The sequence below is a fragment of the Aulonocara sp. 'chitande type north' Nkhata Bay genome, linkage group LG5 (genome assembly GCF_057382095.1).
Source record: "Aulonocara sp. 'chitande type north' Nkhata Bay isolate Kocher_YH1m ecotype deep benthic linkage group LG5, A_spYH_male_GT1.1, whole genome shotgun sequence".
Taxonomy (NCBI): Eukaryota; Metazoa; Chordata; class Actinopteri; order Cichliformes; family Cichlidae; genus Aulonocara; species Aulonocara sp. 'chitande type north' Nkhata Bay.
The window spans coordinates 6,730,897-6,757,976 of NC_141348.1; the positions used below are offsets into that span (position 1 = coordinate 6,730,897).

The window sequence follows — 27,080 nt, forward strand, 5'->3', positions numbered from 1 at the left end:
CAGTTGTGGCTGTCTTTTTGATGTACTCAAGGATTTTTGTTGTCTCATCGTGGACTGTGGTACTGACACTCACCAGTCCCTGGCCTCCTTCCTTCCACTTAGCATACAGCCTCAGGGTGCTGGACTTGGAGTGAAACCCTCCAAGCATGGTCAGGAGCATCCTGGTCTTGATGTCAGGATCTTGTTCTTACCATTCAGCTGACTCTTCAAGACTTGCCTGACCTTCTGCAGGTACTTGGTGTTTGCATCTTTCCTAACGGGCTCCTCGTTGTTCCCATTTGCCTGTGGGATTCCCAGGTACCAGGTTCTCCAATCCGAACAACATTCCGATGTCATTGCTGTATATCCTGGTGGTGTGGATCAGTGAATCGGCATACAGCTTGATGTCATCCATGTAGAGGAGGTGGCTAACAACTGCTCAACTCCGTAGTCAGTATCCGTAGCCAGTCTTGTCAATGATTTCACTGAGGGGGTTCAGGCCTATGCAGAACAGCAGTGAGGACAGAGCATCTCCTTGGTAGATCCCGCACTTGATGCTGACTTGTGCTATGGACTTAAAGTTGACCTCTAGTGTTGTACGCCACATCCCCATTGAGTTCCTGATGAAGGATCTTGGGGTCCTGTTGATCTTGTATAGGTCTAGGCATTCCAGGATACAGTTGTGGGGCATTAAGTCATAGGCCATCTTGTAATCAATCCAGGTAGTGCACACGTTAGTCAGCCTCATCTTGCAGTCTGGTGTGACTGGTCTGTCTCCCAGTAGCTGGTGTTTTGCGCCTCTGGTATTCTTGCCAATCCCTTTCTGTGCCCCGCTCATGTATGGAGCCATAGACCTGTTCATCTTAGCCACTATGATGACTGTCAGGTGGTACTGAGGCAGGTTATTGGCCGGATGGGACCGGTCCCTTCTGGGGATCAGGATTGCCTGGCCTTCAGTTAGCCATTCTGGGTGTCTCTCATCGACAAGCAGCTGGTTCATTTGTGCTGCCAGACGCTTGTGGAGTGCAGTCAGCTTCTTCATCCATTAGGTGTGAACCATGTCGGGGCCTGGTGCTGTCCAACTCTTCATACTGGAGACCCTTTCTTGGATGTCTGCCACTGTGATGGTTACTGGACCCTGTTCATGGAGGTTCCTGTGGTCTGCTTCTAGATCCACTAGCCACTGAGCATTGCTGTTATGAGTTGCATCCTTCTCATATATGTTCTTTCAGTATTTTCCAGTCTCCAGCTTTGTTGGTGCTGTTCTCATATTGTTCTCATACTGTTCCCCTGCCACTGAGAGTACACTTTGGATGGTTCTGCAGAGAACAGCTGGTTCATTCTCCTGCTTTCTATTTCTCTGGTGTACCTTGTCAAGTGGCTGGCCAAGGCTGTGAATCTTTGCTTGGCAGTTTCCAAGGCCTCCAGTATGGACAGCTTGCTGTACGTCTTAGGCACCTTCTCCATTGCACCTCTCTGCAGCTCTGATACTTGATCCCCCTGACATGTTGTCCAGGCTCCCCCTTGCCATAACATTTGTTTTGTACCTTGTCAATCTCTAGCTGTGAGAGCAGTTCCTTCTTCTGAATGTTGAAATACTGAGCTCCTAGCTGTTTCGATATCAACAGCGCCCTATTTTCTTCTCTTTCCCACTTATGCCATATTGTTCCAGTAGCCCACTTCTCATCAAGGTGTCCTGGTTTCTCAACACCTGACGTGCACCTTGTTTTGTGTGTGTGTGTGTGTGTGTGTGTGTGTGTGTGTGTGTGTGTGTGTGTGTGTGTGTGTGTGTGTGTGTGTACAAAACACTGGGTCAAGGACAATGACAAATATTCAGGCTTGAATTCCAGAGTCCCTGTCAATAAAATAAAGAACAAAGTCAAAGCCAAATTATTTTAGATTAATTTCAAATTGTTTCCTAATTATTTTAGTATCAACATCAACTTCAACTGAACAACTAAAGTTCTGAACAACTTAAGAAGAGGTAAATAAGAAGAAGAGATAAAGTATTTCAAAAAATCCTGTCCTATCCGAATTGTGATCTGAATGCATTATGGTGCCAAACACATTTTGCTATTGCACGAACAGCTAGAGTGTCTATGGGTCCATCCTCTTCATGTGAATCTTTAATCTATTTATTTATTCATTTTAATTTGTTTTATTTCAGCTATTACATTGTATGATGATGTGTACAGCAAGACAGGCAAGAGAAATAAACAAAAATAAAACCAACCAAAAAGGAGGAGGTGGGGATAGAATAAAGGGATAGAATACAAATAGAAATACAAAGGGGTGACAAGTCTAAGATATTAGATGTTAAGATAAGAAGGGAAGAGTGCATGATCAGTGCTTTTTACCACACTGTTCTACTTGAGGTATGGTTAAGATGTAGTTTTGCACTCTATACCCTTAATATTCTTGTAAACAATCAAGCCTGTTTCAAACCTCACAATTGCTGTGCAGCCCTACCGTATAATGTTTTAGTTTAAATTTGACAGGTATACGGCTCTTACTTGGCTGGCCAGTGTTAGGTTTATGGTCAACACTTAAGACCATCTTTAGATCAATACTTTAGATTAACATTAGTTTGTGAAAAGACGATGCCTTGAACTTTCATATTACTTGATTCCACATTAATATGGAGCTTGCAAAGAAAAGCGTCTGGACTTTGTGACTGTTTGGTCTCTCCAATGTAGAGGTCTGGGCCTCTACATTGGAGAGACCAAACAGCCACTTCACAGGCGCATGGCACAACACAGAAGAGCCACCTCCACAGGACAAGACTCAGCAGTCCATCTGCATCTTAAGGACAAAGGTCACTCTTTCGAGGATGCCAATGTTCACATTTTGGACAGAGAGGACAGATGGTTTGAAAGAGGAGTGAAAGAAGCCATCTATGTCCACTGTGAGCGACCATCTTTGAACAGAGGCGGGGGTTTACGACACCAACTCTCTGCCATCTATAATCCAGTTTTGAGATCCCTTCCCAGACGCCTTAACGCCCACTCACATCCTGGGCCATCTGACCTCAGGAATTCGCATGATAAGGTGGGGCCAGGTTTCACAATGAACTCACCCGAAACTCTGGCTGATTGTGACCCACACCCAGTTTCACACCTTGGCTCAAGCGATTAGAGGATCATCAGGGGGTCCTTTTGTCCCTCTGTGGGGGGAAACTCCCACTAGGTTTATATCTGGGACTCTCCACCATTTGACCTTAGAACTGAAGAAGCTTCTCGGATGAGAGGTGAAACGTCTTCAAGTAACTTAAAGAAGTCCAGACGCTTTTCTTTGCAAGCTCCTTTGACTACGATGACCTGGATGACTGAGAACCTTCACAGACATTAATATGCGTAAATAATTATTTTCATATGTTGAATTAAGTCTGTCTTAATGCTTCTTAGAGTTTAGCTATTATAAGGTGTGATCAGTGTTTCAGCAACCAGCTGGGGATTTTCATCCAACTCTTTAACTAACTAGACTGAAACTCAATCAATACATTTCTGCTTTGCAATTTGCCTGGCTTATTGTCACTTATCCTGATATGCAGCACTCTCTCTTCCTCCTATCCTATGTTAACTTCCTTCTTCACTCCCTACTGCCCTTATGGTGATCAAGGAAAGTGTTCCCCCTAGGCCTCCCCTTCCCAAATCCTATTACCCATTGGATCCCTCCTATACCTTTCCTCCCTCCATCCCTCCCCTGCCTTTTGACAGCACGACCTGGCCACACAGCTTCGGCATCGATGTTGATTACCTTGGTGGTGAAGATTCTGACTTCAGAAAGGTAATTGGGTATTTCTGCTGGTATACTCTCTTTCATTAGAGAAAGAAATAAAATGTGAACCAACCTTGGTGCATCACATTTGTTGAAGTCATGTGTACTTGAAGAGGACATTTTGATCAGCACTGTCACTTCAGTTGGCAGCTGGTCAGCTGTACAGTAAAGGTATAGTACTGTTAAAGAATGGGTTACTGCAATTCCTTTAAAATAAGAAGACTTTTTCAACCATAGTGTGATTGCATCATTGGGGATTCTTCAGGTGTACCAGCTGTTTCTTCCATTACAAGGCATTATCTAATGCATTCTTGAGTTTTTTGAACAGTATTAGAATCGTTCACTACCTTCAGGTTCAGTGCTGACAAAATAAAAACATCTCTGCATTCCAGCCCAAGTTTGGAGAATCGAACAATATCAGTGATGTTCAGGAGCAGGCCCAGGACAGGCAGTCCACCATGAATAAAGGTACAACAGTTTAATATCAAGATTTAAAAATGGCAATAACAATGACAACAATAACTTGGGTATGCAGAACCCAGAGATACATTCTTTAAGGCGCTTATAATAGCAAGTTAAAGATAAAAATTCAGTATTCTGTCTTTTGACGTCTGATTGCATGAATTAATCAAGTGACACTTTAAAGACTGACTCATAGTGTTATGTTTGAGAATACAAACATGTTTTTTTTGGCCTGTACTTATAAGTGTATTTATTTTTTCACATGCACAGTTGGCATTGTTCCTCCTAGAACCAAATCCCCCACTGATGAATCACAGAGGAACTTTACTGAAGTTCATCGCCGTAACAGCAGAGTGCTTAATGGAGTCTCCAGGGTATGTCAACCCACTCTGGTTAGGAGAGAAAAAATATAAGCCTTAATAAACAACAAACAATAATAAACAATGAACAGGTCAGTGGAACTGAGAAACATGTGAAATGGGTCATATTCACAACATTAGACATGAATGCACATAAGAGGTTGTAATGTGGGTTGTACTCAGTGGTTGAGAGGAGCAGTGGAAACACTTAGCAGGACAGTCAGAAAAACTCATGACCACACTGGCACTGGGAATTCCACAGTGCTTGTATTTTAATGCACACTCAACCTTACAAAGACCCATTGAACAGCTACTAATTATCATACATGAAGCACAGTGTTCCTACAACCCGTTGCAAAAAGTTAAAGAGGTCCGAGTCCATAAACTCACTTGCAAGCAAGTGGATCTCATACTCCAAAGTGGGCAGTGGTGCATACTTATGACATCTCTAACCCTTACATTGTCTTAAAGAGACACCACACCACTGCAACTGTTACAAGGTTGATATTCATTTTAGCGCTGTCAGCGTTAATCTCGTTAAAATGACGTTAATGCCATAACCGCCATAACCACAAATCTCCACCGCGTTAATGCGGTTATGGCGTTAACGTCATTTTAACGAGATTATCACTGACAGCATTAATTTATTTATAATCCATTTTATTATATTTTTATATGAGAGAAATTATCTCTAAAAATAAGCCTGTTCTCTGTCATAGGAGCGCCCAAAAAGTGCTGCTTTTCCCACAGAAATTAAGATGAAGATGAGTGTGGAGGAACAAAATGAGCGACTTCGTCGCAACCAGTGCAGTTCTATGAGGGACAAAAGGAGAAGCCTAAACCTGTCAGGAGGCCAGTCTCCAGCCAATTACAAAGTGGTATGAGCAAGCTAATGGTGATCCTTGTCATGTATTTAATTGTAGTATTGTCACAGTGAGCTGGTAAAGTAAAAAATGAATCATGTATGTGTTTATTTTTCAGATGATAGTCATAGCTGCAGTACATGTGTGAAAGAACTTTCACACATGTACTGCAGCTTGAAATTTTTCTCAATATCACACATTTCCCAGATTTCCCAAATTGTTGCTGTCATACCTGCCTACCCCAGTACAAAGCTTTGTAATTTCCATGTGAGCCCATCTGAGAAAGTTGTGGTCTAGCAAATTCACTTGGGTACAATAGCTAGACATAACCCATGTAAACACCAAGTAGTTACAACTTATCTGAAATGGACCTTCTCCTGTTGTGTGAATGTGATTCTCCAACACCGTCAGTTCATGTGTAAAAATGACAGAATGATAGAGATCACTTTACACTGATCACACTGGGGTGGCTGTAGCTCAGAAGGTAGAGAAGGTCATCTGCTAATTGCAAGGTTGGTTGGTCGATTCCTGCCTGCTCCAGTCTGTATGCTAAATTTTCCAAGATACTAACCCCAAGTTGCTCTCCAGTGCGTCCATTGGAGTATGAATGTGTGTGAATGCTAGATAGAAAGCACTTGCATAGAAAAAGTGCTTGTGGGAACGAGGCAAATTCTGTAAAGTGCTTTGAGCACTTAGATATGGTAGGAAAGTAAAAACCAGTCCATGTACCATGCGTATTGTCCACCTGTTTGCATTTCTGGTACTTCCAGGTGGGTAAGATAATCCACTGAAAAACATTGCCAATATTTACAAATATAAAACCAGTGATTGAGATAGGCCAAAGTTGTATGACTAGGGTATACGCATTTTAGCTAGCTGATGATTTGATTGTATCTGCCTGTGTGTCCTATCTAGTTTGTGTTTGTATTCACAGGTCCGTAGGCGGCTGACAGCTCATGAGATTGACATCAAAGACTTAGAGAAGGCAGTTCGAGGACAGGGGCAAGAGTCACCAGAGGAAGAAATTGCTCGTCTGAGACGTTTACAGATTGAACCAGAGCATTACAACATCAGCAAAGAGGTGAAATAAGTTGAATCATTTATTAACTTTGTGGCTATTTTAAGGCAGGTATGTTCACAATAGAATCATAATAGCTTACCTTTGTGTCCAAAATCATAAAAGACAAAGATAAAAGAGATTTTTTTCTTTCTTGTTATAAAAGATGGCTCCTGACAAGGTTCTGATCCCTGAACGCTACCTGGATGTGGAGAATAACACTCTCTTGAGCCCAGAGGAGCAGAAGGAGAAGCAGAAGAAGCTAGAACGAATCAAGACCCTTATTGCCAAATCAAAGTACAGTTTTAACTTCCTTTAAATTTCTAGCAAAAGTCTGTTTATTTAAAGCTGTACACATTTTAAATTTGTAACATCTTTTACCTCTTCATTTATAATAAAAGGAGATGATTATGGGCAGAAATCTGTGCCATCAGAAACTGAATTTGAATAAGTTCAATTTGAATTTGAATTGCTCAGATTGAATCTGAATTGTAACTTGAATAAATGCTTTTGAAAACTGAATTTGAATTAGTCTAAATTGAAATTGAATTTATATTTTGAAAATGAATTGATTTGCTTTGAAACTGAATTTTATCCTTTAAAAATTCAGCTCTCGAATAATTTCAGTTTCACTTCTCACCATTCAGTTTCAGTTCTACAATTCAATTTCAGTTCCAAAATTCAGTTTTTTGGAACTTACATCCGGTTCCGGTTCAAGCACAGATTAATAGAACTACGTTTTACTAGCGGACCGAAAGTGTTACTGACGGGAATCTACAGCATGTTGAGCTGAATTAAGACTTCAGAAGTCATTCGTCATGTCGAATGACCAGCGGATAAACTCTCAGGTTGGTAATAAATGTATTACATGTATAAGAACAAGCGTCATGTTAACAAATGATAGCCGTAAGGTAACTTTTGTGCTTATTGTAGCTGTTAGCTAAAAACGTTAATTTAGCGTAGTTTGCCCTGAATTCAGCTTTGACAAACAAATATGATCGACTGTTTCTAGTAGAATTCCAAAGTTGTCATCTTGTACCCTCTCAGAGTACCCCCTCTGTATGCTTGCAGAGACCCCTACAGTAGGGAAACATGCAAAACAGTGTCCAAACCTTTGTATTTTAGCTTTATTTATGTCTTGCACAGCATCCCAACTCTGTAGCTAACTTGATAACTTTAGCTAAAGTGAATAGTTAGTCTAATTCATTAGTGCAGCATTACTGGATCACCTCTGTTTGAAGTGATATACAACTATCACTGTGTTTAACTACCATAATAATTCTTAGGGTACTGAATGCATGCTTAATTTGATTTTTTTTTTTTTTTTTTTTAAAGCATACTGCTCCATTAATATGTTTGACAGGCTGAAGTTGTCGGGTCACCTCCTAAATCGACCATCTTTTACAGGTGTTTTGTGCCAGAAATGGAGTGTCCACTGAAGACTGAAGATACTGAATCTCTACGCCTTGCCATTGATCCGTATTGTGCCTTCATCTAGACAAGAGACATTAACTTAACCACTCTCATATGCTCTGTGCCTACACCACCTTCCCTGACAGTTGTAGCTTGGCTCATCTGAGGGTGAAATTATAAGAATGTGTTATTTTGCAAAGTGCTCTCTCGGGTTCCTAAATAAAATATGGCATTGAGGTCATTTCTTTTGAATTAATCCCTTCTTCTGAAATATAAGAATGTCTCCTGGTTTTAATGGCACTTTGGATTTCTTTAATTTCTGTTCCACTTCCAAACCCAAATAGATCCTGACAAGCTGACACAGTAACATGGAAGAGGGAAAGACGTTGGAAAGGACTACTACAAATAAACCTAATGCCTAACAATGAAAAGTGTAAAATAAGAACAATAATAATAATAAAGATAAAAGATGAAGTAACAAGTTTTTTGTTTATTCCAAATGATCATCCAGATGTCTGTGACATGTGATGACAAACACCATAATGGAAGGCCTTAGTCATCACATGCTTAAACTCATCATATATTTTTGCATATGCTGAACAGGCAGTCAGACATGCTGTAACTGTGTGGTAGAAAACAGCATGAACACCATACGGCAGGTGTCTCAAACTCCAGTCCTCGAGGGCATGGAAAAGTTGCATGACACCGGCCCTCGAGGACTGGAGTTTGAGACCCCTGTCATACGGAATATGACAGGTGTGGTTGAACTGCATGAAGACTCTGAAGTTTCTCTTCTCTTCTGGCAGGACAAGAATGTGGCCTTGTCCTGAGATCCACTGTAAGGATGTACTTAGAGTAGAACTGGACTGTCACCGGCCTCAGGCTCTTCACCCTTTTTAAAAGACAAAGCAGTCATTTAGATAAAATATTAGATATTGTTTACCTGTAAATGCACAAAGAGAATTTAGAAATGTAATTATTGTCAAGAGTGAACAAGCACTGATAGTGTAATCTACAGCTGTGGCCAAACGTTTAGAGAATGAGAAGTGTTGTTTGCTTATTTACAAAGTTTGCCGTTTCAGTGATAGTTGTATATCATATTATATCACTTCAAACAGAGATGATCCAGTAATGCTGCACTAATGAATTAGACTAACTATTCACTTTAGCTAAAGTTATTAAGTTAGCTAAAGAGTTGGGATGCTGTGTAAGACATAAATAAAGCTAAAATACAAAGGTTTGGGCACCGTTTTACATGTTTCCCTAACTGTAGGGGTCTCTGCAAGCATACAGAGGGGGTACTCTGAGAGGGTACAAGATGACAACTTTGGAATTCTACTAGAAACAGTCGATCATATTTGTTTGTCAAAGCTGAATTCAGGGCAAACTACGCTAAATTAGCGTTTTTAGCTAGCAGCTACAATAAGCACAAAAGTTACCTTATGGCTATCATTTGTTAACATAACGCTTGTTCTTATACATGTAATACATTTATTACCAACCTGAGAGTTTATCCGCTGGTCATTCGACATGACGAATGACTTCTGAAGTCTTAATTCAGCTCAACATGCTGTAGATTCCCGTCAGTAACACTTTCGGTCCGCTAGTAAAACGTAGTTCTATTAATCTGCGCTTGAACCGGAACCGGATGTAAGTTCCAAAAAACTGAATGTTGGAACTGAAATTGAATTGTAGAACTGAAACTGAATGGTGAGAAGTGAAACTGAAATTATTCGAGAGCTGAATTTTTAAAGGATAAAATGCAGTTTCAAAGCAAATCAATTCATTTTCAAAATATAAATTCAATTTCAATTTAGTGATCATCATTTTCAAACCATAAATTCAATTTCAAATTAGACTAATTCAAATTCAGTTTTCAAAAGCATTTATTCAAGTTACAATTCAGATTCAATCTGAGCAATTCAAATTCAACTTATTCAAATTCAGTTTCTGATGGCACAGATTTCTGCCCATAGATGATATTCAAAAGAGAACTGTGGTTAGAAAAACAATTTGTTGTCACGAGTCGCTGAGTGGCAGGCAGGATATCGGACCCAAAAGCAGACTTCACAGAGGCAAAAATGCAAACTCAAAAAGCAGTTTTATTGCTGACTCAAGGGAAAAAGCATACAATACTACACTGGGATAATATAAACAAAAGTCACGGAGAATCATAGAGTGAAACGCACACAGCATGAGGGAGACGTGGACACAATATAGAGAAAGATAACAAGTGACGTGGGAGCACACGGGGAACACAGCTGAGACAAATAATCATAACGAGACAGGCAGGAGCAAACACAACATGACGTACACTGACGGGAGACTATCAAAGTAAAACAGGAAGTACACAGAGGGGGAGAGAGAACACAGAGGAGCATGGGGGAGAGCACAGACTGGGCTGGGGAAACATGATGAAATAAAACACAACCAGTGTTGGGGAGTCACAGATTACATGTACCGGCATTATGTATTTAAAATACAAAATATGGGTAACTGTATTCCGTTACAGTTACCATTTAAAAAGGTGGTATTTAGAATACAGTTACGTTGTTGAAATAAATGTATTACACAGCGATCTTTTACTGTTTCATATGTTAGGCTATGCTCTCTCTATTTTTGGTAATTCCACGCCGGTGGAAACCCAATCAAAACACACATCAAGAGGCTCTAAAGCCTGTGTCTCAATCCCACGGCCTATGACAGCTCTACTTGCGGTCCGCATAATGACATAAAGAAATATTTTAAAAAATTATTGTTCAAAAAATTATTTAATTTGAAGGCAATAGGCAGAGTGTGACAGGCATAGCCCTAAAGAATGTAGCCTCATGGGCAGTGTAGCCCAGCTGTAAGTAAGCTATTAAGACTCGACTGTACGCTGTGTTCGTGTTTTCCTCCGAAACAATAAGCTCCGTTGAAGCAGCCTTTCTACGCCTCTCTCTGTCTCTCGCTAGCAAAGTGACCCAGAGAACAAAGTAAAGCTAGTTTTTGGCTAAGAGCCTGACACAAACCCGATGTATTAGCCAGAGGTCCCTTTACTATGGTTGGGAGCCGCAGACCTGTTTTATATACGCGTGTAACAGAACGTAACGTAACAGAATACCTTACAAAATACATTTTGGGGCATGCAATCTGTAATCTGTAGTGGAATACATTTTAAAAGTAACCTTCCCAACACTGAACACAAGGAGGGGAAACAAGGGTCAAGCACTCACACAATTAAATAAACACCGATGCACAGAGGGAGACACAAAGTACAAAGGTTAACACAGAATAAACTCAGGATACCACAAAGAATCATAAACCATAATACAACAGGTCATAAAAACATAAAATGCTGGGTCAAAAGGACCCAGAACCATGATATTTGTAAGAATAAGGAATACTTTATATACCCCAAAATTTGAAGAATTACTATGTCCCAGGTCTAAAAACATATAAAGCAATGTACCTAAAATAAATACAATATCCATTAAGGAACCCAAACTGACAATACAAAAGCTGAAAAGGGAAACCTTTCAGTTTTAACAGTGTGACTCTTTTACATTGACTCAATTTATCAGACTAGGATTTACTGTATACAATGAAATGAAACTGACACATAACTAAGCATACTTGTCAGTACAAACTGTGAGGGGTGGCAAAATGACAGACTTTCACAAAAAAGAAAACACTCCAGTGAAATTTAAAGTAGTGAAGCAACTTCTTTACTCGAGTAAAAGTGAGAAAGTACAGGCTCTGAAATGTACTCAAAGTAAGAAAGTAAAAAGTAGCTCCTTAATGAACAATTCTGTCAGCTATTTTTGTGCAAACTTAAACTAAACCTTGTGCTAAAATAATAATAATAATAATAATAATTATTATTATTATTATTATTATTATTATTATTATTATTTTAGTACATGAGAATGTTATTCCAGTCTAAATTCTAATTCTAATGAATGTGACATTACAAAAAAAGCTTTAAATTTGCAGTTTATCAAGTATCACTGAGCAATCGTTTGTCAGGGCTCTGTGTGCGGGCAGGCGGAGAGGAGGATCCAAGCGCAGGACTCGAACACAGAATTGTAAATCAAAACCTCAGCTTTATTGCTGACATGAAAACCAAACGTGAAGTGACGTGAACACAGAAACCAAAAAACACACAGGCATAATCTGAGGGTACGACGAGACACTGGGTTGAGGACAACACAGGGTGGTAATCAGGGAATGGGTAACAGAAGGGAGACACAGCTGGGGGAGATCAGGGCTAACGAGACGGGGGAGCTAAGCTGCACACACTAACATAAGACAAAGACTTTCACAATGAGACAGGAAACAAGAAACCACTAAACAAAGATGCAGACACGACACAGAGACAGACTAGACACTGAACAGAAACTGCAATACACATGAGAACGCAAAACCTAAGAACTGATACCTCACCAAGAATAACTGAAACAGATCTATAATAATAATAATAATAATAATAATAATAATAATAATAATAATAAACAAAGCACCAGAACATCAGAAAATAATCCATAATGCAAAAATAGACCAAAATATAAAAAACTCAAAATGCTGGGTCAACACTGACCCAGATCCGTGACATCGTTACCTTTATATAACCTTTCTTAGCCTCTCTTCGTCCTCCACTGTCCTATCCATCTTTCTCCATCTTTGTGTGTAGTTAGCTCTTTTTCTGCATTCTCCCTTAGAAGTTTAGCTAGCAGATCAAACGTGCAACAAACTGCACACAAACAGTTTGTGTGTTTCCTCAAATTTGTTGAGCAAATAGAAATGTCCTCCTCCTCAGTAGCATTAACAAGATTCTGAAGTACGGTCCACTCCAGAGTATAAAAGCTATAATATGGCTGTGGTTATCAATGATTTTTCCTCTAAGAAGTTCCTGAAGTCATTACTAGTTAACGTTTAAGGGATGGTTGGCTCAACAGTGCTCTGACTTTTTGTCAGCCTGGCTACAGTGCTGAAGAGAAACCTGGGGTTGTTCTTATTTTCTTCAATCAGTGATGAATAGTAAGATGTTCTAGCTTTATGGAGGGCTTTCTTAAAAAGCAGCAAACTATTTCGCCAGGCTAAATGATGACCCTTTTAAATTAGTAACACCCCATTTCCTGTCCAGTTCATGAATTATCTGCTTTAAGGAATGCATTTGTGAGTTCTCTTTCATAGCATTCGTTTCGTGTCTCACTATGGGAACGCTTCCTGCGTGACCTCATCAGAAGCTCAAATACCATTACGCCAGCCCTTACAGGCTGGCTAGGTGACGCCCATGTCAGGAGGGGCCAGTGCCTCCCTATATAATAGGCTGACATAGCGTCAGATGTCATTGAAAAACCTCTTCTCGCTTCTCACAGAAGCCTGTAGACAACTGTGCTATTGGGTGCTAAAGCTAAACTGTCCACAGATTCGAGTGAACAACTTGGTCGCCGGGCGCTTTGTTCCCAGCTTTTCAGTTGTCCACTAGCATACAAGCAGTAGCAATACTGTTCTGTGGCTAGTGCGGGTGCCAAGTAGCAATACTTTCACCCAGCGAAGTAGCAATACTTTCCGAAAGCGAAGTAGCAACACTTTGCTAATAAAGGTACCCCTAGCTTCACCATCAGGTAGCAATACCCTTCGACGCTAGCAGTTTTACACATTAGGTAGCAATACCTGTAGAAAAGTAGCAACACTTTTCACCCCATGTTAGCGAGGAATAGCAATATTCTCCGCACTCAGTGTCAGTCTCACTAACGTGCGCGACCCTCTAGCTAACCATGGCTACGACGGCAAGAAGATTTCTGCCTGGGATACACACCCCGTGTCTGCGGCATGCCTGGGCTTATCTCACGCTCAGGCTGCCTTGACACCTGCACACAACTGTATCCACTGTGCGGCTTTCCCACGCAAACTACTCCGCTGCAAGCTAGCTCGCCAGGCTAACCTGTCGGGCGGCGACCCTTTGCTGTGTGAGGCTGCTGCGGCGCAAGGAGAAACTGAGATGCCCGATGATTTGGCCGCAACGCCAGGGCCAAGCTGGGCAGAGGCAGACCCTCAGCCCATCGCGACCGTTTTTCCGCGACGCTGGAGTCACCTGGGGAGGAGATGCTAACGAGGACGGAGATGAGTCGGCTGACTCGGAGCTCCTGCTGTCTAACGACAGCGAGGAGGAAGATTCCACCTCCTTGGCTAGCATCAGCTGGGCTGCAAAGCCCTCGGCTACCGGCGAGGTTGAAAGACCGACACCGTCGTCTCCCCTGGATCTCGACATGCAGGACATGTGCAAGCGCGCAGCCGCTAGGCTCAACATCCCGTGACCCGCCATTCAAACAGAGGTTGTAAAGTCTCGTTTTGACGGTAAGAAATTGCCGAAGGCGAAAAAGACGGGGAAGCATGTGTTGCCTGTTTTCCCTGAGCTACTCGATGAGATAGCGGTGACGTGGAAAGCAAAACCTTACAGCGAGAAACACCCCATCGTGGGGAGCTCCCTGCTGGATTGTGAGGGGATGGAGTCTATCGGCCTCCGCCGGATGCCACAAGTGGAGCCGTTGGTGGCGAGCCATCTTCACCCGAAGACGTCTCTGTCCTCATCGGCCCCATCTCTCCCTCCCAAAACAGACCGCTTCCAGTCTAGCCTTACAGATAAGTGCTACAAGGCAGCGGCTCTGTCAGTAAGAGCCCACAATGCCTCTTCTATGCTAATGGCTTACCAAGCTGAGCTAGAAGAGGACATGACAGCTAACACAGATACCACAGTGTGGGAAGAAATCTGTGTTATAACTGACCACGTCCTCCGCCTCCACAAGGTAGCCATACAGGCTACTGGGAGAGCCATGGGCCTCATGGTTCTTCAGGAGCGAGCACGCTCACCAACCTGATGACTAAGGAAAAAGAGGAACTCCTCGACACCCCTGTCGTCCCTCACGGTCTCTTCGGTGCGGCTGTTACATCCATGCAGAAGAGATGTGAGGAGAAAAAGAAAGATGATGAGGCTCTGAAACTCTGCCTGCCGAGGAGGGCCCAGCACGCCACCCCAGCAGCGCCGCGCCAGTCATTCGCGCAGGCAGCGTCTCGCCCGGTCCCCGCTTTCAGGATTCCCAAAGTGCCTAAGACGCAGGCAGCCCCCCAGGCTGCCGGGGCCCCTAAGAATCCATGGACTCGGAAGCAATCTCCCCAGGCCAGACCTCAAGCGGCCCCTCCTCCTCACCCCGCTGCCGCGATCGTGAGGAGGAAGAAGCGGCCGGCCTGACAGCCTCTCTTCTAGGCGGGAGCGAACCCAGTTTCCCCCCTTCATGGGCCACCCTCCCGCCTCCCAGCTCCGTTCCAGAGCAAGTTCAACGGGACATGTTCCACACAGAGTGCTTAACTCGGGCCGGCGTTCCTGTCACCGGACCCGCCAGAGGGAAAGAGAGCCAAAGTTCGCAGTGTTGTTTCACGAGCACTTCTCTCATGCATTCTGTATTAAAAAAGCCCCGACACGTGCATCCAGGCAGTTTGCCAAGGGCGGCGCTGTCGAGTGTTGCAAAACACATGAAAAAATCAAACATGCTGAAAAACGGAGCACCGTCTGCCATAACGCAGCCCGTGGAGACTCGCGTTTCCACGGCTGTGATGATGCAGATGAGCCCGTCACCTCGCTCGCCTGTCTCTCCACATGAAGAGCTGGGCCACCTGCACTCAGTCAGCATGGGTGCTGAGGACATTGAAAAAGGGCTACAGGCTGCAATTCAGTGTCGCTCCACCACAATTCAAAGAAATTATTTACTCTCGTGCTCCGGGCGAGTCTGCCAGTTTTCTCCTGGAGGAAATTTCCACCTTGAGAGACAAAGGAGCTATAAGAGTTGTCCCTCCCGAGGAAATGCACAGCAGATTTTATTCAAGGTATTTCCTTGTGCCAAAGAAGGGGGGGGAGGGGGATGAGAGCCATTCTGGATCTCTGTGCCCTGAACCGGCATTTGAGGACATACAAGTTCAGGATGTTGACGCACGCCTCGCTGCTACGGTTTGTACGAGCGGGCGACTGGTTCACATCAATCGACCTGAGGGATGCTTATTTCCACATCCCCATATATCCCCCACACCGAAGGTATCTGAGATTTGCTTTCCAGGGGATGGCATACGAGTTTGTAGTCCTGCCTTTTGGTCTCTCACTGAGCCCAAGGGTGTTTGTGAAATGCACCGAGGCAGCAGTGGCCCCGCTCAGGAAAAAGGGCATTCGGGTGGCCACGTACATCGACGATTGGCTGGTGGCAGCCCCAACCCGCCAGGGAGCGACTTGTCACACAAATGCTCTCATACACCATCTGGAGAGTTTGGGTTTCCAGATAAACGTGGAAAAGAGCACATTGACGCCAACTCAATGCATTACTTTCATAGGGCTCAGCCTAGACTCCCTTCGGGTGAGGGCTTTTCTGTCCCCGGAGAGAACGGCGGCCATACAGTCATCCCTTGCACTGTTTCGCAGAGGCAACACAGTGACCCTCAAACAGTGCCAGAGGCTGCTCGGTCTGATGGCTTCTTCTCTAGTGGCGATACCACTGGGACGCCTGCACATGAGAGGCTTTCAGCGCTGGGTGGGCTCGCGGGGACTGGACCCTCACCGAGACGGCCACCGTCGCGTGAGAGTCTCTGCAGACTGTTCACTCGCTCTCCACGAGTGGAAGAGGCCAGGTTTCTTGTCTCAGGGCGTTGCCATGGGGGCAGTTTCAGCCAGGAAGGTGATTTCCACAGATGCCTCTCTTTCCGGCTGGGGGGCCACCCACGAGGGCAGAACAGTGAATGGGGAATGGGGCCCTCACATGCGCTCCGCCCACAGAAACTGTCTGGAACTGCTGGTGGTTCACCTGTCACTAAAACACTTTCTCCCTTGGCTGAGAGGTCATCATGTTTTAGTGAGGTCGGACAATTCCACCGTTGTGGCCTACATCAACAGACAGGGGGGTCTGGGGTCCCCCAAGTTACACATGCTGGCACACAGACTGATAGTCTGGAGCAGTGTCCACCTGCTGTCACTGAGAGCAACTCACGTGCCGGGGATCTTGAACTTTGGAGCAGATCTTCTCTCCAGGGGCAACCCGCTGTATGGGGACTGGAAGCTTCACGCGGAGGTAGGGAAGCAGATCTGGCTGCGATTCGGTCAGGCGACCGTGGACGTTTATGCATCCAGGGAGAATGCTCAGTGTCCCCTATTTTACTCGCTGCACGATCAGAGAGCTCCACTTGGGGTGGATGCTCTAGCTCACAACAAAATTCACAATATTGGACACAGTGGGGACTATTAATGTGATAGCTTACCTGTGTGGCAGTATAGTTTAGATAGCTGATCTAAATTGTGTTGGTACATGACAATGAAGAAATGAACAGTGGTGGAATGACTTCCTTAACTCAGGTACAGCATTTTCAGAAAAAACACGTACTGTAATGAAATGTATTTCTCAACGCTGTGTAATTCATTAGTGAAAAGTTAAATGTTATTAAGAAATTGAGGGTTTTGTATCCATTTTTTCTAATATTTTTCCGTGCGGGTATTTATAAATTTACTAAATATATATATTGAGAGATTTTAATTTTTATGAATGTTATCACATTCATGTACTTCCTGTCAGTCTGCAGAATATGGTTCCCCTTCTGGACGGCCCAGTGGAAGGTGGAGCTCCAGCCAGCTCCCAGCAGCAGTTGCAGGAGCAAGAGAAGCGTATTGAGATCTCCTGTGCTCTGGCTGCTGAGGCCTCTCGTCGTAGTCGCCTTCTCTCTGGTGAACACTCTCACCACATGGCAGCATCACATGGCACCTGAGTCCACCACACTCTTTCAAAACTAAGTCATGACATAGACAGGACCACAGTGGCACAATTGCTCTCTGTGTTTTAAAGCCCTGACTGGTAGCTGCTTTTATGTGCATGAACTTATATATATATATATATATATATATATATATATATATATATATATATATATATATATATATATGAATAAAAGATAAGATAAGATAAAACTTTATTAATCCCTCGGGTGGGTTCGTCTGGGAAATTCGGTTTCCAAAGGCACAGCACCGACAGAAGTTACAATACATATACGCACACACACATATATAAATACAGAGACATATATAAATAAAATATACGAAGGGGATAAATAGAATAAATACGAATAAAAATAAAAATACAAGTGAATTGCACATTTAAAGTATTGAGGTCTATTGCACCGTTGACTATTAACAAAAGTATTGCACAGTGAAGTGAAGAGGCACTACAGCTTAGTTGTTCCCCCCTCCTTTGTCCTCCTTTTCCCCCTCCCTCTCCCCTCCAGAGAGGCGTTAAACAGTCTGACGGCGTGTGGGACAAAGGAGTTTTTAAGTCTGTTGGTTCTTGTCTTTGGGAGAAGCAACCTGTCACTGAACAGACTCTTCTGGTTGTTTATGGCCGTGTGCAGAGGATGCCCAGCATTGTCCATAATTGTCCAGCAGTTTTTTTAGTGTCCTTTTCTCTGCCACTGTCACCAGAGTGTCCAGCTTCATGCCAACCACAGAGCCAGCCTTCCTGATCAGTTTCTGTAGCCTGGATGAGTCATATATATATATATATATATATATATATATATATATATATATATATATATATATATATATATATTAGGGGTGCAACGATACACAAAATTTACGGTTCAGTTCGATACTTTGGTGTCACGGTTCGATATTTTTTCGATACAAAAAAAAATGTTCATGCCTTTTTAATTTGTCATTTATTAAAATTATATATATATGTATTTTAACTCAAAAGTACAGTTTTTAAATGTAATGTTGCTGAAACAACAAAGTAATAAAAAAATTAATCTATCTGATCGAGGAATCACTCCTCTTTGGAAAAGAGAGTTTATTACAGAGAAATGGCTCTTTTCAAAATAAAAGCTATACTATACGCTTCTTCTGGGGTATACTCTCAGCAGCATATTAAACATATCAGGTCCCCATAAGGAGAATCGTGTGCTAACGGCTGTCTAAATGACTCTGGTAAAGTTTGTAGCATGCGTGCTTGTTGTTTTTGTCTGCTTCCACTTGTCTTTGCACTAGGATGATGTTGGAGTAAATGTGCAGTCATATTCATTGTGTTCCCACTAGTGCTGTCAGCGTTAATCTGAAATGACGTTAACGTCACAACACGGCAAATCTCCGTTAACGAGCTACCGCGGATCGCCCTGTGCGTGGGGCTGGACGGCATCAACACGTTAACGAACTAACTGCGCTAACGCACTAGTTCCCACCAATTGAGCATTGCGTGGCACATCCAACATACTGTTTTACTTTTGTCCACAACGCGCTTACCTTCAGTGTCATACTTCACATGAAAACCAAAATAGTTCCAAACGCCAGATCTGAATTAGGGTGGGGGAGGTTCAATTTGCCATATTAGAGAGCTTAACTTCTGTCTCGCTAGCTTGCTCTGCGCTCAGTGAATCTGCGTTTGACTACTCCGCCTAGGCTGCACTGTCGAGCACAGATCCACTGAGCGCTCAACACAGACAGCATCGTCAGAAGGAAAGTTGATCAAATAAATTTAAAATGTTGTATTGTTCAATACATATGCGTACCGAACCGAAAGCACTGTATCGAACGGTTCAATATCGATACGAGTATTGTTGCACCCCTAATATATATATATATATATATATATATATATATATATATATATATATATATATATACATATATATATATATATATATATATATTACTATCAGCTTCATCCATCCATCCATCTTCATCTGCTTTATCCGAGGCCGGGTCGCAGGGGCAGCAGCCGAGAGGCCCAGACCTCCCTCTCCCCAGCCACCTCCTCCAACTTATCCGGGGGAACACCAAGGCATTCCCAGGCCAGCCGAGAGATATAATCGCTCCAGCGTGTCCTGGGTCTGCCCCGGGGCCTCCTCCTGGTGGGACATGCCTGGAACACCTCACCCAGGAAGCGCCCAGGAGGCATCCTGCTCCTTTCGATGTGGAGCAGCAGGCTCCTTTCGATGTGGAGCAGCAGCGGCTCTACTCTGAGCCCCTCCCGGATGGCCGAACTTCTCACCCTATCTCTAAGGGAGAGGCCAGCCACCCTTCGGAGAAAGCTCATTTCTGCCGCTTGTATCCGCGATCTCGTTCTTTTGGTCACTACCCACAGCTCGTGGCCATAGGTGAGGGTAGGGACGTAGATCAACCGGTAAATTGAGAGCTTCACTTTTACACTCAGCTCCCTCTTCACCACAATGGACCGGTGCAGCGTCCGCATTACTGCAGCTGCAGCCCCAATCCGTCTGTCGATCTCCGGCTCCCTTCTCCCATCACTCGCGAACAAGACCCCGAGACACTTGAGGCAGAAACTCATCCCCGACCCGGAGTGGGCACTCCACCCTTTTCCGGCTGAGAACCATGGCCTCAGATTTGGAGGTGCTGATCCTCATTCCCGCTGCTTCACACTCGGCTGCAAACCGTTCCAGTGCGAGCTGGAGGCCCTCACCCGATGAAGCCAACAGAACCACATCATCCACAAAAAGCAGAGATGAGATTCTGAGGCCACCAAAGCGAAAGCCCTCCGCCACTTGGCTGCGCCTAGAAATCCTGTCCATAAAAATTATGAACAGAACCGGAGACAAAGGGCAGCCCTGGCGGAGCCCATCACCCACCTGGAACGAGTCCGACTTATTGCCGGCAATGTGAACCAAGCTCTTGCAACGGTTGTATAGGGATTGAATGGCCCGTAGCAATGGGCCAGACACCCCATACTCCCGCAACACCTCCCACAGGACACCCCGAGGGACACAGTCAAATGCCTTCTCCAAGTCCACAAAACACATGTAGACTGGTTGGGCAAACTCCCATGCACCCTCAAGTATCCTTGAGAGGATAAAAAGCTGGTCCAGTGTTCCGCGACCAGGATGAAAACCGCATTGGGGCGACCGTGGCTCAGGGGGTTGGGAATTGCATCTGTAACCGGAAGGTTGCCGGTTCGATCCCTGGGCTCTCTGTCCTAGTCGTTGTGTCCTTGGGCAAGACACTTTACCCTACTTGCCTACTGGTGTTGGCCAGAGGGGCCGATGGCGCGATATGGCAGCCTCGCTTCTGTCAGTCTGCCCCAGGGCAGCTGTGGCTACAAACGGTAGCTTGCTTCCACCAGTGTATGAATGTGAGAGTGAATGAATAGTGGTATTGTAAAGCGCTTTGGGTGCCTTGAAAAGCGCTATATAAATCCAATCCATTATTATTATTGTTCCTCCTGTATCTGAGATTCGACTAGCGGACGAAGTCTCCTTTCCAACACCCTGGCATAGACTTTCCCAGGGAGGCTGAGGAGTGTGATCCCCCTGTAGTTGGAACACACCCTCTGGTCTCTCTTCTTAAAGATGGGGACCACCACCCTGGTCTGCCAGTCCAGGGGTACTGCCCCGGATCCCCACGCAACATTGTAGAGGCGTGTCAACCAGGACAACCCTACAACGTCCAGAGCCTTCAGGAACTCGGGGCGGACCTCATCAACACCAGGGGCTCTGCCACCAAGGAGTTGTTTAACTGCCTCAATGACCTCGCCCCCGGAAATTGGCGACTCATCCCCAGACTTTGCTTCCTCCTTGGAAGACGTCTCAGTGGGATTAAGGAGGTCCTCGAAGTATTCCTTCCACCGCCTGACAATTTTCTCAGTCGACGTCAGCAGCACTCCGGCAGCACTATACACAGTGCAGGTAGAGCACCGCTTTCCCCTCCTGAGATGCCTGACGGTTTGCCAGAATCTCTTCGAGGCAGTCCAAAAGTCTTTTTCCATGGCCTCTCCGAACTCCTCCCACACCCGAGTTTTTGCTTCAGCCACTGCCCAAGCCACATTCCGCTTGGCCTGTTGGCTGCCTCTGGAGTCCCACAGGCTAACCAAGCCCGATAGGACTCCTTCTTCAGCCTGGTGGCTCCCTTGACCTCCGGTGTCCACCATTTGGTTCGGGGATTACCACCATGGCAGGCACCAACCTCCTTGCGGCCGCAGCGCAATGTAGCAGCTTCGGCAATGGAGACGCTGAACATGGTCCATTCGGACTCAGTGTCCCCAGTCTCCCTCGGAATGCTGTTGAAGCTCTACCGGAGGTGTGCGTTGAAGCTCTCGCGGACTGGGGCCTCTGCTAGACCTTCCCAGCACACCCTCACTACGCGTTTAGGTGCACCGGGTCTGTCCAGCGTCCTCCCCCGCCACCTTATCCAACTCACCACCAGGTGGTGATCAGTTGACAGCCAGCCCCTCTCTTTACCCGAGTGTCCAGAACATATGGTCGCAGGTCTGGTGATACGATTACAAAATCGATCATCGACCTACGGCCTAGAGCGTCCTGGTGCCACGTGCACTTATGGACAACCTTATGTTCGAACAAGGTGTTCGTTATGGCCAAACTGTGATTTGCACAGAAGTCCAATAAAACACCATTAGGGTTCTGATCAGGGAGGCCGTTCCTCCCAATGACGCCCCTCCAGGTCTCGCTGTTGTTACCCATGTGAGCACTGAAGTCTCCCTGCAGGACAACAGAGTCTCCACGTGGAGCACCTTCCAGCACCGATGACAAGCGCAGATGACAGTCGAGACCCGTTCCCCGACCCTAAGGCGCAGGGAACAAACCCTCTCATCCACCTGGAAAAACCCCAACGTACCGGCAGCCAGCTGAGGGAATATTAGAATACCCACCCCAGCCCGCCGCCTCTCACCAGGGGCAACTCCAGACTGAGACAGTGTCCAGCCCCTCTCTAGGAGACTGGTTGCAGCGCCCAAGCCATGCGTAGAGGTGAGCCCGACTATATCTAGCCGGTACCTCTCAACCTCACGCACTAACTCAGGCTCCTTGCCCACCAGAGAGGTGACATTCCATGTCCCTATTGCCAGTCTTGGCAGCCGGAGATCAGTCCGCCAGGGCCTCTGCTCCTGGCCGCCACCCGGCACACAATGCACACTATGGCGCCTCCTGCGGGTGGTGGGCCTGCGGGAGGATCTAAAATTTTAACCTTCTCATCTTTACTTTGCAAAAATACAGAAGAAATGTGTCCTTGAGCGTATTCAACTGTACTTGTGTTACTTTGCAGTGTCTCAAATCACATGAAGCCCAGTCTGGAGCTTCTTTGATGCTCCATGTCTGAGTGGAAAGAAATCACTGCTCTGTTTTGTTTTACATTTTCACCTTCTGCCCGTCTCTTCTCACTGCAGCTCAGTGTGCCTCCAGTTCTCCAGTCTCCCCAACAAACATAGTTTCTCCCCCTTCCTCGGCTGACTTTCCCATCTCAACCCACACCATGAAGGTGTGATTCTCACAAGGTGAGTCTCTATTAGCAGCATAACCTTTCCACCTGTCCTTTTCAGAAGAACGTCTTCTTACATTACTCTCTGGTGCTGTTTTTGTGTGATATCTCCCAAATGATATGACTATTTATAAGGATGTAGGTTTTGAAAAGTCGTAGTTATGTTCACAATGTGGGCAAGTGTTCCCTCAGTAATATCACAGTCTTGATGCTTATTTTATTAATTTACAACATCATAAGAAAAATGACATGGTTATACAGAAAAAGTATAACCATTTATTACCCACGATAAGCTATCTTTGCCTCTCTTATAATTTTCTTTTATTCCTCTTTTAGTTCAAGCCCTGGGCGCTGTTAAGGTTGATGGCGCATCTTTCTGAGGATTGACTCAAAAAACTGGAAAGTCTCAGAAAATGGAAAAAGAAAGACCAAATTTTTACAACAAAATCATTTAAATGTGTCAAATTAAATTTCTGGGAGGTAATAACAATTTGAAATCCAAAAGAATGGGGTAAGACTCATGAACTCAAGACTCCTCCTGTTATATATGCACTGTAATGACAAAGGAACACTTCAGATTACTTAGCATACTTCTTTTTCTTTTAGCTCAGGATATATCCTACAAAGTAGAAATTACTGGAAAACTAACAAGGGAACATAGCATATAAGAAGCTCTCGCTGAAGATCAACTATGAAAAAAAGCTACAGAGAGTATGAAGAGAGACAGTTTCTAAGAGTGTGATGTAAATGAATCTAAAGATGCATCTGGGCCCTGAAAGCCAAAGTTGAAGAACCAACCAGCCCAACTACTGGCCTGTGAAGCTCAGTGAGGAGTGAGGCTATGGATATTTATTCACACTGGTTGAAGTCTTTGGAAAGTTTCGTGTAACAGAATCACATTTTCTTTACGGTCAGATGCTGTGTAAAATGCAAATAAAAACAGAATGTAATGATTTACAAACAAATTAATTACGTTTATGAAAACGGTACAAGGAAAACTATATATATAATAAAAAGGAGAAATTTTTTTGAAAAGAAGAAGCTCCCATGTTTGGTGTAATTCATTTCATAATGCACCAAATGTTTACAGTGAGTGAAGTAGGACCTGAAGTGGAGGCAGGCCATTTTAGGACCTGGACATGTTATCAATGCTGATACAGTCCAAGGATTTGGCAGAAAAGCATGTGTGATTGAGAGCATGTTGCTGTATAAACTTGTACACATATCGTTGCATGTAAGTAAATTCACATTTGCCTTCACAGATGTTGAAAATATCTATACCATGCTGCACCCTCAAATTGTTACTGATGCTGGCCTTGAAGCTGTGCACCAGTGACACGCAGCAGCTTTAAAATATGTTGCTGCTTTATGTCAACATTTGATATGGATCTTTTGTTTTTCTTTACATTTTATACAGCCTACCAAGAGCTGAACACAGATGCCGTGTAGTCATGTACCCTTCGTAGTGTTACAGGTTTATCTCTGAGCACGATGTCCGGGACGCTGAAGAGACCTATAACCTCTGTACATTGAAATAGCCATCTGACTGGTGTGGGTACTGTACAGCAAATATTGAGGGATGTTGAAAATTTATGTAGCTGAAATCTGGTGGAAACCAAGATAAGTTGTTGTATATGAATGTAATTTAAATTGGACTCACATACAGGATTGGTAGTTCTATTTTTAAGAGACATGATTACCTCAACACAGACACATACTGCATTTGGTTAAATGGCTTTGCACTTAACATCAAATTGAGTAGGAGTTCCTCGATGACTTTTCCCTGTGATTGTGTCACGTTTATAGGTATGTGGATTGTTTGTTTCTCTAGATAATGATATGCTGTATATGGGACAATAGAAGTGACCTTAGAAGAGCAGTTTGGTAGTTTGTTATTTAAAAGAGGTTCTCTTTTGTGAAACACTGGCATTTCATCCAATAATGCAGAGCCATAACATTTTATTTGCTTCTTGTACTGTACACACACACACACACACACACACACACATATATATATATATATTAGGAGTGCAACGATACACAAAATTCACGGTTCGGTTCGATACTTTGGTGTCACGGTTCGATATTTTTTCGACAAAAATGTTCATGCCTTTTTAATTTGTCATTTATTAAAATTATGAATATATATTTTAACTCAAAAGTACAGTTTTTAAATTTAACCCTAACCCTTGTGCGTGTTTTTTATTTTGACAGCGATTGACAGAGAAATGTCTTTTTCCAAAATAAAAGCTATACTATACGCTTCTTCTGGGCTTTATTCTCAGCAGCATATTAAACATATCAGGTCCCCATAAGGAGAATCGTGTGCTAACGGCTGTCTAAATGACTCTGGTAAAGTTTGTAGCATGCGTGCTTGTTGTTTTTGTCTGCTTCCACTTGTCTTTGCACTAGGATGATGTCGGCGTAAATGTGCAGTCATATTCATTGTGTTCCCACTAGTGCTGTCAGCGTTAATCTCGTTGAAATGACCTTAACGCCACAACACGGCAAATCTCCGTTAACGAACTACCGCGGATCGCCCCGTGCATGGGGCTAGACGGCCAACACGTTAACGAGCTAACTGCGCTAACACACTAGTTCCCACCTATGTAATTGAGCATTGCGTGGCACCAGAGTTGGGCAATCTGTAATCTGATTACTTTTTTCAAGTAACGAGTAAAGTAAGGGATTACTATTGCAAAAACGGTAATTAGATTACCGTTACTTTCCCGTAGGAACGCTGCGCTACTGCGTTACTAAAACCGTGATTTTTTGCGAGAATGTCTCACGACAGTGACGTAAGCGAGTGCGCCGTTAGTGACAACAGCTGTGTGCAGATCAACAATGGATCACATATCGATTGTGGGAGAGAGTATGAGCGTGCAGCGTTTAAAGCGTGGAAGTACTGACCGTACTTTGAGTTTGATTCCATAAAAAGTGACAAAAACATTAGCGTACATTGTGCGTGGGAAGAAAACTTCTTTTTACAGCGAAAAAAACCCCTAAACTTCCAAGCAAGCACCGAGTAGCTACGACGTGATGGGAAACTCACAGAGAAAGTCACGGATTCTTCAACTGACCGCGGCACACCTGCACCAGGGTAAACCTCCGCCTACCGCAGTCCTGCTTTACAGGTGAAAATAGAGCAACAGGACCGCTGAGTCTTTGACTTTATTTATTTTCTGCTGTGTTTTACTTGCATCTATTTGAAAGAGTGAGTGTAAACACAAAAAATATTTTATTTTATGTGCTGGAATGTGCAGAAAATAGGTTTAAATGTTAAACTAATTTATTCAAGTCAGAGAATGTTGCATATAATTAAATTTTTGCTTGATGCATAAAGTTAAAAGATTAAAACTGATAAAACAAGTTTAAAAAAGAGACTTTTCCATTTGATTACATTTTGTACTTGTACATTTTTTGGACTGAAAGATCTATCGCTTTATCACCTCTTCAGGTTGTAAATCGTGTTTTTAAAAAGTAACTGAGTAACCAAGTAATTAATTACTTTTGAAAATAAGTAATCAGTAAAGTAACGGGATTACTTTTTTGGGGAAGTAATCAGTAATTAGTTACTGATTACTTTTTTCAAGTAACTTGACCAACACTGCGTGGCACATCCAACATACTGTTTTACTTTAGTCCATGACGCGCTTACCTTCAGGGTCATACATCACATGAAAACCAAAATAGTTCCAAACGCCAGATCTGAATGAGGTTCAATTTGCCATGTTGCAAGGAGAGCTTAACTTCTGTCTTGCTAGCTTGCCCTGCGCTCTTCTTTCTGCCTATGCTGTCTGTGTTGAGCGCTCAGTGGATCTGCGCTCGACAGTGCAGCCTAGGCGGAGTAGTCAAACGCAGATTCACTGAGCGCTCAACACAGA

General features: G+C 43.8%; 1 protein-coding gene and 1 pseudogene across 10 annotated transcripts in view; both read left to right on the plus strand.

Annotated features, from left to right (window-relative positions):
• The window catches only part of plekha6 (pleckstrin homology domain containing A6), a 64,812-nt gene extending 39,351 nt beyond the window's left edge, over positions 1-25,461 (plus strand). For 7 of the 10 annotated variants that reach the window (XM_086291126.1, XM_086291128.1, XM_086291130.1 and 4 more), the window contains 9 exons: positions 3,598-3,765; positions 4,149-4,224; positions 4,489-4,592; positions 5,297-5,455; positions 6,375-6,521; positions 6,664-6,794; positions 17,501-17,649; positions 23,105-23,212; positions 23,533-25,461. In XM_086291126.1, coding sequence (XP_086147252.1) covers positions 3,598-3,765; positions 4,149-4,224; positions 4,489-4,592; positions 5,297-5,455; positions 6,375-6,521; positions 6,664-6,794; positions 17,501-17,649; positions 23,105-23,202 — 1,032 coding nt within the window. In that variant the 3' untranslated portion in view covers positions 23,203-23,212; positions 23,533-25,461. Of the gene's footprint in view, positions 1-3,597; positions 3,766-4,148; positions 4,225-4,488; positions 4,593-5,296; positions 5,456-6,374; positions 6,522-6,663; positions 6,795-17,500; positions 17,650-18,203; positions 18,484-23,104; positions 23,213-23,532 lie in introns of those variants that run through there. The other 3 variants (XR_015129023.1, XM_086291131.1, XM_086291129.1) reach the window with 3 other exon arrangements.
• On the plus strand, positions 9,807-15,147 carry LOC147329793 (uncharacterized; annotated as a pseudogene).
• Positions 25,462-27,080: the final 1,619 nt, after the last annotated feature.